Consider the following 13,710-nt stretch of genomic DNA (forward strand, 5'->3'; position numbering starts at 1 on the left):
CTGCAAAATCCCACAAACAGCAATGGGATAATGACTTGATAATCTGATTTAAGGTGCTGGTTAAGAATATAAGAACAAGGAGCAGGAGTAGGCAAATCAGCCCCTCGAGCCTGCTCCGCCATTCAATACGATCATGGCTGATCTCATCTCGGCCTCAACTCCACTTTCCTGCCCATTCTCCATAACCCTTCAACCCATTACTAATTAAAAATCTGTCTATCTCCTCCTTAAATTTACTCAATGTCCCGGCATCCACCGCACTCTGGGGTAGTGAATTCCACAGACTCGTGACCCTTTGAGAGAAGTAATTTCTCCTTATCTCTGTTTTAAATCTGCTACCCCTTACCTAAAACTCTGACCTCTCATTCTAGATTGCCCCACCAGAGGAAACATCATCTCTACATCGACTTTTTCAATCCCCTTAATCATCTTATATACCTCAATTAGATCTCCTCTCATTCTTCGAAACTCCAGACAGTAAAGGCCTAAACTGCTCAATCTCTTTTCATAAGACAAACACCTCATCTCTGGAATCAATCTAGTGAACCTCCTCTGAACTGCCTCCAATGGAACTACATCCCTCCTCAAGGGGACCAAAACTGTACGCAATACTCCAGGTGCGATCTCACCAATGCCTTGTACAGTTGCAGCAACACTTCCCTACTTTTATACTCTATTCCTTTAGTAACAAATGCCAAAATTCCATTTGCCTTCCTTATTACCTGCTGTACCTGCTTTCTAGGTTTCTGCGATTCATACACGAGGACACCCAGATCCCTCTGCACCGAAGCACTCTGAAGTTTTTTTCCATTTAGACAATAACTTGCCTTTCTATTCTTCCGACCAAAATGGATAACCTCTCACTGACCCACGTTAAAATCCATCTGCCAAAATTTGGCCCATTCTCCTAACCTATCCAGATCCATTTGTAAATTTCTTATTTCTTTATTACAACTAACGATCCTACCTGTTTTAGTGTCATCTGCAAATTTGGCTAACCCTGCATCCAAGTCATTAATAAAGATTGTAAATAGTTGGGGACAGAACCCTGTGGCACCCCACTAGTTACATATTGCCAACCAGAAAAAGACCCATTTATCCCGACTCTCTGTTTTCTGTTGGTTAGCCAAACCTCTATCCAAACGAATAAATTGCCCCTAACCCCATGTGATCTTACCTTGTATATTAACCTTTTGTGCGGCATCTTATCAAATGCCTTCTGGAAGTCAGGATCCCCATTATCCACTTTGCTTGTTACAGCTTTGAAGAACTCTAGCAAATTAGTCAAACATGATTTACCCTTCATAAAACCATGCTGACTCTGATGGGTTGCGTTTTGACTTTCTAAATGTCCTGTTATTACTTCCTTAATAATGGATTCTAACAATTTCCCAATGACAGATGTTAAACTAACTGGTCTATAGTTTCCTACTTTCTGCCTCCCTCCCTTTTTGAATAAAGGTGTTATATTAGCATTTTTCTAATCCACTGGAACCTTTCCCACATCCAGGGAATTTTGGAATATTATAACCAATGGATCCACTATCTCCACTGCCACTTCCTTTAAGACCCTAGGATGTAGGCCATCAGGCCTTGGAGACTTGTCTGCCTTCAATCCCAATAGTTTGCTCAGTACTTTTTCCCTAGTGAGGATTTTGAATACCTCTACCAAATCTCCTCTCAACCTTCTCTTCTCTAAGAAGAACAGTCCCAGCTTCTACAATCTATCCATATAACTGGTTCCAGGGATGAGGAACTTCATTCTCATAAATCTTTTCTGCACCCCATCTAATGCCCTCACTTCCTTCCTATGGTGCTGTGCCCAGAAGTGGATACAATACTCCAGTTGAGGCCGAAACAGTGTTTTATAAAGGTGCGCCATAACCTCCTTGCTTGTATACATTATGCCTCTATTTATAAAGCCCAGGATCCCATATGCCTTACTAACTGTTTTCTCAACCTGCCCTGCCACCCACAATGATCTGTGCACAAATACCCACAGGTCCCTCTGCTCCTTGAACCACCTTTAGAATTGTATCCTTGATTTTATATTGTCTCTCCTCGTTCTTCCAGCCAAATGAATCACCTCACACTTCTCTGCGTTAAATTTCATCTGCACATGTCCACCCATTCCACCAGCCTGTCTGTGACCTCCCGAAGTCTATCACCATCAAAGAACAAAGAACTGTACAGCACAGGAACAGGCCACTCGGCTCTCCAAGCCTGCGCCAATCTTGATGCCTGCCTAAACTAAAACCTTCTGCACTTCCAGGGACCGTATCCCTCTATTCCCATCCTATTCATGTATTTGTCAAGATGCCTCTTAAATGTCGCTATTGTACCTGCTTCCACCACCTCCCCTGACAGCAAGTTCCAGGCACTCACCACCCTCTGTGTAAAGAACTTGCATCGCACATCCCCTCGAAACTTTGCCCCCTCTCACCTTAAAGCTATGTCCCCTAGTAACTGACTCTTCCACCCTGGGAAAAAGCTTCTGACTATCCACTCTGTCCATGCCGCTCATAACTTTGTAAACCTCTATCATGTCGCCCTCCACGTCCGTCGTTCCAGTGAAAACAATCCTAGTTTATCCAACCTCTCCTCATAGCTAATGCCCTCCAGACCAGGCAACATCCTGGTAAACCTCTTCTGTACCCTCTCCAAAGCCTCCACATCCTTCTGGTAGTGTGGCGACCAGAATTGCACGCAATATTCTAAGTGTGGCCTAACTAAAGTTCTGTACAGCTGCAGCATGACTTGCCAATTTTTATACTCTATGCCCCGACCGATGAAGGCAAGCATGCCGTATGCCTTCTTGACTACCTTATCCACCTGCGTTGCCACTTTCAGTGATCTGTGGACCTGTACGCCCAGATCTCTCTGCCTGTCAATATTCCTAAGGGTTCTGCCATTTACTGTATACTTCCCACCTGCATTAGACCTTCCAAAATGCATTACCTCACATTTGTCCGGATTAAACTCCATCTGCCATTTCTCCACCCAAGTCTCCAACCGATCTATATCCTGCTGTATCCTCTGATAATCCTCATCACTATCCGCAACTCCACCAACCTTTATGTCGTCCGCAAACTTACTAATCAGACCAGCTACATTTTCCTCCAAATCATTTATATATATTACAAACAGCAAAGGTCCCAGCACTGATCCCTGCGGAACACCACTAGTCACATGCCTCCACTCAGAAAAGCACCCTTCCACTGCTACCCTCTGTCTTCTATGACTGAGCCAGTTCTGTATCCATCTTGCCAGCTCACCTCTGATCCCGTGTGACTTCACCTTTTTACCAGTCTGCCATGAGGGACCTTGTCAAAGGCTTTACTGAAGTCCATATAGATAACATCCACTGCCCTTTCTTCATCAATCATCTTTGTCACTTCCTCAAAAAACTCAATCAAATTAGTGAGACATGACCTCCCCTTCACAAAACCATGCTGCCTCTTGCTAATAAGTTCGTTTGTTTCCAAATGGGAGTAAATCCTAAACTGAAGAATCCTCTCTAATAATTTCCCTACCACTGACGTATGGCTCACAGGCCTATAATTTCCTGGATTATCCTTGCTACCCTTCTTAAACAAAGGAACAACATTGGCTATTCTCCAGTCCTCTGGGACCTCACCTGTAGCCAATGAGGATGAAAAGATTTCTGTCAAGGCCCCAGCAATTTCTTCCTTTGCCTCCCTCAGTATTCTGGGGTAGATCCCATCAGGCCCTGGGGACTTATCTACCTTAACGCTTTGCAAGACACCCAACACCTCCCTTCCCTAGGCTCATCATCCACCAAGTCCTTCTCTTTGGTAAATACTGATGCAAAGTACTCATTTAGTACCTTGCCCATTTCCTCTCGCTCCACACGTAGATTCCCTTCTCTGTCCTTGAGTGGGCCAACCCTTTCCCTAGTTACCCTCCTGCTCTTTATATACGTATAAAAAGCCTTGGGATTTTCCTTAATCCTGTTTGCCAATGACTTTTCATGACCCCTTTTAGCCCTCCTGACTCCTTGCTTAAGTTCCTTCCTACTGTCTTTATATTCCTCAAGGGATTCGTCTGTTCCTAGCCTTCCAGCCCTTAAGAATGCTTCCTTTTTCTTTTTGACTAGGCTCACAATATCCCGCGTTATCCAAGGTTCCCGAAACTTGCCAAACTTATCCTTCTTCCTCACAGGAACATGCTGGTCCTGGATTCTAATCAACTGACGTTTGAAAGACTCCCACATGTCAGATGTTGATTTACCCTCAAACAGCCGCCCCCAATCTAAATTCTTCAGTTCCTGCCTAATATTGTTATAATTTGCCTTCCCCCAATTTAGCACCTTCACCCGAGGACTACTCTTATCCTTATCCACAAGTACCTTAAAACTTATGGAATTATGGTCACTGTTCCAGAAATGCTCCCCTACTGAAACTTTGACCACCTGGCTGGGCTCATTCCCCAATACCAGGTCCAGTACAGCCTGGTACTGTATCCTCCTCACAATGCACAATACTTCCAAGTTTTGTGTCATCTGCAAATTGTGAAATTGTGCCCTGCACACCCAAGTCTAGGTCATTAATATTGATCAAGAAAAACACTGGTCCTAATACTGACCCCTGGAGAAATCTCCTATATACCTTCCTCCAGTTCAAAAAACAACCATTCACCACTACTCTGTTTCCCATCATTCAGCCAACTTCCCATCCTTGCTGCCACTGTCCCTTTTATTCCATGGGCTTTAACCTTGCTTCCAAGCCTGTTATATGGCACTTTATTAAATACCTTTTTGAAAGTCCATGTACACCACATCAACTGCATTACCCTCATCGACCCTCTCTGTTACCTCATCAAAAAACTCAATCAAGTTAGTTGAACAAGACTTGCCTCTGACAGATCTGTGCTGGCTTTCCTTAATTAATCCACATTTGTCCAAGTGACTGCTAATTTTGTCCCAAATTATTGTTTCAAAAAGCTTTCCCACCACCAAGTTAAACTGGCTGGCCTATAGCTGCTGGGTGTATCCTTACACCCATTTTTGAACAAGGGTGTAACATTTGCAATTCTCCAGTCCTCTGCCACCACACCTGTAACGAAAGAGGATTGGAAGCTTATGGCCAGTGTCTCTGCAATTTCCACCCTTACTTCCCTCAGTATCTTCGGATGCATCTTATCCAGTCCTGGTGACTTATCAACTTTAAATACTGCCAGCCTTTCTAATGCCTCCACTTTATCAATTTTTAGTCCATCCTGGATCTCAACTACCTCCTCTTTCACTGTGACCTGGGCAGCATTTTCTTCCTTGGTAAAGAAAGGTGCTAAGTACTCATTTAGTACCTCAGGCCTGCCCTCTGCCTCCATGCATAAATTCCCTTTTTGATCCTTAATCAGCCCTATTCCTCCTCCTACCACCATTTTACTACATATATGCCTACAGAAGACTATTGGATTCCCATTTATGTTAGCTTCCAGTCTCTTCTCATACACTCTCTTTGCCTCTCTTTTTTTTTTCACCTCCCTTCTGAACTTTCTATATTGAGATTGGTTCTCACTTGTATTATCAAACTGACTTTTTTTTTATTCATTCGGAGCACGTGGACGTCGCTGGCTTGGCCAGCATTTATTGCCCATTCCTAATTCCCCTTGAGAAGGTGGTGGTGAGCTGCCTTCTTGAACCACTGCAACCCTTGGGGTGTAGGTACACCAAGTGCTGTTAGGAAGGGAGCTCCAGGATTTTGACCCAGCAATAGTGAAGGAATAGTGATATATTTCCAAGTCAGGATGGTGTGTGGCTTGTCGAGGAACCTGCACGTGGTGGTGTTCCCATGCATCTGCTGCCTCGGTGGGAGAGGTCATGAGTTTGGAAGGTACTGTCGAAGGAGGTGTGGCGAGTTATACAGTGCACCTTGTATAAGTTCCCCTCCAAGCCACTCACCATCCTGACTTGGAACTATATCACCGTTCCTTCACTGTAATTGGGTCAAAATCCTGGAGCTCCCTTCCTAACAGCACTGTGGGTGTACCTACCTCACATGGACTGCAGCGGTTCAAGAAGGCAGTTCTCACCTTCTCCAGGGCAATTAGGGATGGACAATAAATGCTGGCTTAGCCAGCGACACCCACATCCCATGAATGAATTTAAAAAAGGTACCCACTGCTGCCACTGTCCATCGGTGCTGGAGGGAGTGAATGTTGAGCTGGTGGATTGGGTGCCAATCAAGCGTCCTGCTTTATCCTGGATGGTGTCGAGCATCTTGAGTGTTGTTGGAGCTGCACCCATCAAGGCAAGTGGAGAGTATTCCATCACACTCCTGACTTGTGCCTTGTAGATGGGTGGACAAGCATTGGAGAGTCAGGAGGTGAGTTACCCGCCGCAGAATTCCCAACCTCTGACCTGCTCTTGTAGCCACAGCATTTATGTGGCTGGTCCAGTTTAGTTTCTGGTCAATGGTGACACCCAGGATGTTGATAGTGAGGGATTCAGCAATGGTGATGCCATTGAAAGTCAAGGGGAGATGGTTAGATTCTCTCTTGTTTGAGATAGTCATTGCCTGGCACCTGTGTGGCACAAATGTTACTTGCCACTTATCAGCCCAAGCCTGGATGTTGTCCAGGTCTTGCTGCATATGGACATGGGCTGCTTCAGTATCTGAGGAGTTGCGAATTATGCTGAACATTGTGCAATCATCTACGAACATCCCCACTTCTGACCTCATGATGGATGGAACGTCATTGATGAAGCAGGTGAATATGGTTGGGCCGAGGACACCACCCTGAGGAACTCCTGCAGTAATGTCCTGGGACTGAGATGATTGACCTCCAACAACCACAACCATCTTCCTTTGTGCTAGGTATGACTCCAACCAATGGAGAGCTACCCCCCCCGCCCTCCCCCTGATTCTCATTGACCTCAGTTTTGCTAGGGTTCCTTGATGCCATACTTGGTCAAATGCTACCTTGATATCAAGGACAGTCACTCTTATCTTACCTCTGCAGTTCAGCTAGTTGGTTAGCAGTTTAGTCAGAATTGGGAAGAAACATTAGGACATGTATCTCATAGTCAAGAAAAGCTCAATGAGATAATGAGGAGAGATAGGAAAGAAACTAGAGAAAGATATGAGTTCCAAGCTAAGGTGGGGGAAGTTTGGCTTGGTGGGCAAGGATGGAGGGAAATGGCAGAGGCAGCTGAACAGATGATCTCAATCTTAGTGACAAAGAGGTCCATGACTTTCTCACACTTGATGGGTAAGGGTGGAGAAGAGAGAGGAGAGGGGTTAAGGAGATGGTTGGTGGTGGAGAAAAGAAACCAGGGATTATCTTTTAATTCTCGAATGATCCTGGAATAATGAGCAGTTTTGGCCTAGGAGAGCAGAGCTTGATAGTGCTTGATTTTCTCCAGCCAGATCTGGAGATGAATGGCTAACCACATGTGTACCATGAAGGTTCAAACCCTTCAAGTTAAGAAATTGAAGATGGGATCTGTACCAAGGAGAACAATCAGGGTGGGAGACAGTAATAGTTTTATTAGGGACAAGGACATCAAAGGTGGAGCGGAGGGTGTGACTGAGCAGATTTGTAGCTGCAGAAGTATTGTGCCAAATGGAGGACCAAAGACTAGATAGTTGGATGTTTAAAAGTGTCATAAGTGAGAGTGAGAGTATTTTCAGGGGCAAAGGCAGAAGGAAGTGGTATTGGAAGGGAGAAGGGGATGTGAGTGGTGAGCAATACAATGAAGTGATCAGAAGTCGCCTTGCCTGTGATTGAGATGATGGGAATAGAGAGACCAAATGAGATAGCAAGGTCAAGGGAGTGGCTGTGAATAGGGTAGGAGAGTTCTCTGGAGGGAGAGGTTAAGGGAGGATAGGAGGGCTGCGAACTAAGAGAATAGAGGTCAAGGTGAGTTGAGAAGAATGTTGAAATCACCAAGGATTAGAAATCACTTGGAGCAGTGGCTGAGGGAGAAAAGCAGTGAGGATGTAGAGCTTGGGTAGGTGGTAGAGCATGAGGATTATAACAGAGAGGTAAGAGGGGTCTCGCCTCAGGATCTTTTACATGCATCTTAGCAAGCTGATGGGGCCTTGGTTTATTGACCCAAATTTTGCTGCAATAATAGCACAAGGCTGTCAGTACTTGCCATTAACATGGGGTAAATCTGACAGCAATTTCTGGCATCCGCACATGTGCAGTTAAACATGGAAATCCAGAAGCTGCTGTCAGAGATATCCTGCTCCACCACAGGGTGTATTGTTGTAGTCCTTGCTGATAGACCCAGCATTGAAATGACTGCAATGGCATGAACTTGGGGTACTTCCCCACTACTTCTGCACTGAAAAAGTTAGGGCTGGTACATTTAGAAGTGAATTTTTAACAGTATAATTAGTGATAGTTACTGCTGTACAACCTCATTGGCCCTGAAGAATTAATTTTACTCTTGTGGAGTCTCATTCCCTCAGCAGAAAATTAACACTGTCAATTTTTTATACTCTGGTTTTCTCTTTTATCTCTCTCCCATAATCCCATCTGTATTTCTCAATCTTTATTTTGCTTTCTCTACGTCATTTAAATCTAATATTTCCTACTTTATACTTCATTGTTTGAATTTTGCCTGCCTCAGTGAGGATTCTTCAATCTGATTGATTGAAAGAGTCTTGCTGTTGTTTGCCCTGTTCACAGACGCCACGCGACAAAAGACATCGGATTACTGGAGCTACCTGCTGACCACCCACGAAAAGTCTGTGGGCAGTTATCAGCAAGGTGAATGGTGAGCACCTACCTTCACCAACGAGAGCAAAATACTGCCAATTTCTCATCTGAAAGACAATAGGACTGAAAGTGCAGCATTCCTTAGTACTTCATTGAAGTGTAGCCTCAGATATGTGCTCAAGTATGTAGTGGAGCTTAAATTTGCAACATTCTGGCTTAGCAGTGAGCAAGTTACCAGCTGGCATGTATATAAAGTCATTGCATATATAATGCTGAAGGATAACATAATAGCTTGGCATAGAAATCATGAAAAATTATTTTCCTTTCAAGGAGTTAGGAAAGTTGCCTGTTGTCTCTACATGGTATTGTAGTAATGCTAGCTATTCACTTGTTCATCTATTGTGCAACATATTTTCTGGACAGTTAAAAAAGTCTTAAATAAGATCTGATGTTGTGATGCTCTGCTATTATTTACAGACATAAGTAAGATTCTTTGCAGGCATGGGCAGATCCAGTAGTGAGGAAACTTTTAAAGAAAGATTCTCTGTTCACTATCCTGGACACATTGCCAAAACCATATCGGGGCCAAGGAAGATACCTAATTAAGATACGCCATAAGAAGTTAAGAGTGCACCATTGAGAATAATCCAAATTATAGAAACTGAGATATCTAGGAAAAGGCCATTAAAGACCCAAGAGCATCGCAAAATACCTTAGTTCATTTTTGTGAATCTGCTCCATTTTTCTTTCCAGTTTCTGTGTTTGCTTGGGAAACAACTTGATTTCGCTAACGTAACCCTCTGGGTGTTCATCTGGCTCATAATCACCCAACTCAGCTGCAAAGGGAGAAACATGTTTTAAAACATGGTGAACTGTTCATCAAATGAAGCAAATGAATTTTAGTTATTAAACATTTCTAAGTGAAACTTGTCTTCCAACAAAATTGCACTATTTGTTAACTGAACAAATTTATAAAGCAATGAATTTCAGAGTACCGTTGAAACTACTATTTATGATCAGTCTATTTTGTTTACTTCATTGCAAACCCTATTGACACTCCAGCAATAAACGTCACAATACATTCATGCGCCCTGTTTTATAAAATGCTCTGATAATTACTGGAATCATTTTTATTGTGCAATTGAAAACAAACAATCTGCTGCACAAAGATTTCTATGATCGGCTGTTAAAACAAACCTGAGGCCGAACCCAATCCCACCAATTACATAAAAATATAAGTCAAACCAATTATTTCTTCCGTCTGAGGATTTCTAAACTGCAGTAGCAACAGCAGTTTACAGTAAGACCGCAATCTGTATCAAACAGTAGTCATTACTGGTCTGGCCATAAAATACCATTATGATCTTCCAGCTGTTGCTTGTTTGTCCTTTAAGGTCTTGGTGTAATCAGTACCATCATCTAAACTTTCCATGTGAATCTTTCCAGCTGTGGCCCATTCCAAATGCTCTGCCCAAAGAAATTTGTAACTTTTATTTTTCATTGCTGAGGTGAATGGGAATTAAATTTAGGCGAGACATTTGACATGCAGCTGACTAGATAATTCTTATTGTACAGTATCGCCCAAAGTCAAATTAACTCTCTCTCGTGTGCAGACCATCTGATCCCAGGCTTTTATCCTCTTTCAGTGAATCCTTTCCTGCACTGACTTATCTGTAACTATTATTGTTCTTGAATTTCCTCCTTATTTGCAGAAAATCAATCCTCACTTTTCCCCCATACCCCACCAAGTGCTCCAGAGGTATCCCACATGAAACTGCCCAAAGTTATACCAGGTGATTGGGAGAATCGCTGCAGAATTTCAGAACCAAGATCTCATATAAAATACACCCGTCATTTGCCTCTCATTAGAACACACCCACATATATTTGCCTGTAATATTGCATGCTTTCTGGTGGAAACTACTGGAAGTGGTCTTTGTGGACAGGGCAACATTAGAATAGCTACAATCTGCTCTGCATCACAGAAAAAATAAATTGACTCTACTGGTCTATGCCTTTTTTCAATAGTTCATATAAGCTCCTCCCACTCTAATTACCTGCCCCCATATCACCCAATTCACTTCTCCTTCATTTAATCATCGTCTCTCGTGAAATGAAATGTGCTAATACGTTCTGCTTCAACCATTCCATTTGGCAGTGCAGTCCACACTTACACTACCTTCTGTGCACAGAAATTAAATTCTTTGTTTGATCTGTTACTGGCTTTTATGTCCACCTTCCTTATGAGCTGCCCTAGAGGCAGATTGCCTGTTATACTGCAGGTGAGTGGGAAATCTGTCAGCAACTTCAGTCACTCGCTCTCTCTCTCCAGCTCGATAAGTTCCCTTCAGAAGGAGGTGAAAATGTCGCTGGGAGTCTGGTCGAGGTTCAGCAAGTCTTAACCCAATGAAGTTGCATTGCCATTGAAAACAGAAAATCTGCCTCAGTGGCTGGGATTTTATGGGCCCCTCTGAGACGAGGATGAGGTGGGGGCACTGAGTATCGCAACGGTTGGGGGGAGGGGGGGCAACAGAAGGTGGAGGACAATGACAGCCTTCCCACCCAGAGGCCAATTGAGGCCCTTAAATGCCAATTAAGGGCCTGGTCCCGCCACCGCTGCGTTCTCACCGGCAGCAGAGGGGGCCTCCATTGTGCAGGGTGGACGCCTTGCAACACAAGGCCGTCTCTGCAGGCTTAAGGGTTGGCCCTCCTCCGTGGGCAATTTGTGGCTCACGGAGGACGCCCCACCCGGGGACAACTTTACCCCCCAGGGCCCCCTTCCCCTGGACTTCACAACCACTCTCCACCCGCCCCTCACCGGAGCCTTCCGGACTGGCCCCGGCGACCCCGCCACACCAACCCCACCTCATCTAACTCTTCTCCAGGTTTCCAGCGCTGGGCCTGGGTCCAAGGCCTCTGTAGTACTGGCAGTGGACACCACTCCTGGTGACGCTGCTGATCCTGCTGAGCTGCCAGCCCTGTGATTGGCCAGCACCTCATGGGGGTGGGATCTCCATCTTTAAAGGGCCGGGAATCCGGCTCGTGACTCTTTAATTAAAAAACACCACAGGATCGCTCCTGGTGGCGGCGAAAATGCAGAGGAGGGATTCCCCCAGCCTTTTCAGCCCAGCTCCCGGACAGCGCCTCCTACACAAAATACAGCCCAGATTCTCTAAATTTACATACAGAGAAAAATATATTCCATAGAAACGTACCCTCTATTTTTTATGTAGTGCTCGGCCGATTTGTTTAAGTGCAGGGGTCCTTTGAATTTATTCGTAGCCACACAACTTAGAAGGAACATCGCATCCCAGAGAATAACATTTGAGAAAAATGCTCCACCACAGCAAATTCTAAGTAATTCTAAGCAACATAAATTAAGCAGCATCCATTCACCTTAAAGAATAAATTCTTAGTGTATGAAGTTCAGTTAGGTCATACCACAAATCATTAGAAATATATAAATAGAGATAGAAGGCTGGATTTTATGGTCATGCCACTGGGAGCAGCAGCGGATGAGCCTAGTGGTATTGTCACTGGACTAGTAACCCAGAGACCCAGGCTATTGCTCTGGGGATATGGGTTCAAATCCCACCACAGCAGAAGGTGGAATTTGAATTCAATTAATAAATCTGGAATTGAAAAGCTTGTCTAATGATGGCCATGAAACCATTGTCGATTGTTTAGTTTAGTTTAGTTTAGAGATACAGCACTGAAACAGGCCCTTCGGCCCACCGAGTCTGTGCCGACCATCAACCACCCGTTTACACTAATCCTACACTAATCCCATATTCCTATCACATCCCCACCTATCCCTATATATTTCCCTACCACCTACCTATATTAGGGGCAATTTCTAATGGCCAATTTACCTATCAACCTGCAAGTCTTTGGCATGTGATAGGAAACCGGAGCACCCGGAGGAAACCCACGCAGACACAGGGAGAACTTGCAAACTCCACACAGGCAGTACCCGGAATTGAACCCGGGTCGCTGGAGCTGTGAGGCTGCGGTGCTAACCACTGCGCCACTGTGCCGCTCTATCTGGGTTTTTAGGGAAGGAAATCTGCTGTCCTTACCTGGTCTGGCCAACATGTGACTCCAGACCCACAGCAATGTGGTTAACTCTTATATGCCCTCTGAAATGGCCTAGCAAGCCATGCAGTTGTATCTAACCGCTAAGAAGTCAGTAAAAAGGAATTAAACCAGACGAACCACTGGCATCAACCCAGGCACCGGAAATGACAATGGCAAACCCAGCCCTGTCGACCCTGCAAAGTCCTCCTTACTAACATCTGGGGGCTTGTGCCAAAGTTGGGAGAGCTGTCCCACAGACTAGTCAAGCAACAGCCTGACATAGTCATAGTCACAGAATCATACCTGACAGACAATGTCCCAGACACTGCCATCACCATCCCCGAGTATGTCCTGTCCCACCGGCAGGACAGACCCACCAGAGGTGGCAGCACAGTGGTATACAGTAGGGAGGGAGTTGCCCTGGGAGTCCTCAACATCGACTCTGGAACCCATGAAGTCTCATGGCATCAGATCAAACATGGACAAGGAAACCTCCTGCTGATTACTACCTACTGCCCTCCCTCAGCTGATCAGTCAATACTCCTCCATGTTGAACAGCACTTGGAGGAAGCACTGAGGGTGGTGAGGGCACAGAATGTACTCTGGGTGGGGGACTTCAATGTCCATCACCAAGAGTGGCTCGGTAGAACCACTACTGACCGAGCTAAAGAACATATCTGCAAGACTGGGTATGAGGCAGGTGGTGAGGGAACCAACAAGAGGGGAAAACATACTTGACCTCGTCCTCACCAATCTGCCTGCCGCAGATGCATCTGTCCATGACAGTATTGGTAGGAGTGACCACCGCACAGTCCTCGTTGGAACAAAGTCCTGCCTTCACATTGAGGATACCCTCCATCGTGTTGTGTGGCACTACCACCGTGCTAAATGGGATAGATTTCGAACAGATCTAGCAATGCAAAACTGGGCATCCATGAGGCGC

At 44.9% G+C, this 13,710-nt stretch overlaps 1 protein-coding gene across 3 annotated transcripts in view; it reads right to left on the reverse strand.

Annotated features, from left to right (window-relative positions):
• Positions 1-13,710, reverse strand: part of frmd3 (FERM domain containing 3) — a 387,539-nt gene that overhangs the window by 172,042 nt on the left and 201,787 nt on the right. For all 3 annotated transcript variants that reach the window (XM_068028875.1, XM_068028873.1, XM_068028874.1), the window contains one exon: positions 9,404-9,527. In XM_068028875.1, the coding sequence (XP_067884976.1) occupies positions 9,404-9,527 (124 nt within the window). The remainder of the gene's footprint in view (positions 1-9,403; positions 9,528-13,710) is intronic.

The sequence above is a fragment of the Heterodontus francisci genome, chromosome 4 (assembly GCF_036365525.1).
Source record: "Heterodontus francisci isolate sHetFra1 chromosome 4, sHetFra1.hap1, whole genome shotgun sequence".
Lineage (NCBI taxonomy): Eukaryota > Metazoa > Chordata > Chondrichthyes > Heterodontiformes > Heterodontidae > Heterodontus > Heterodontus francisci.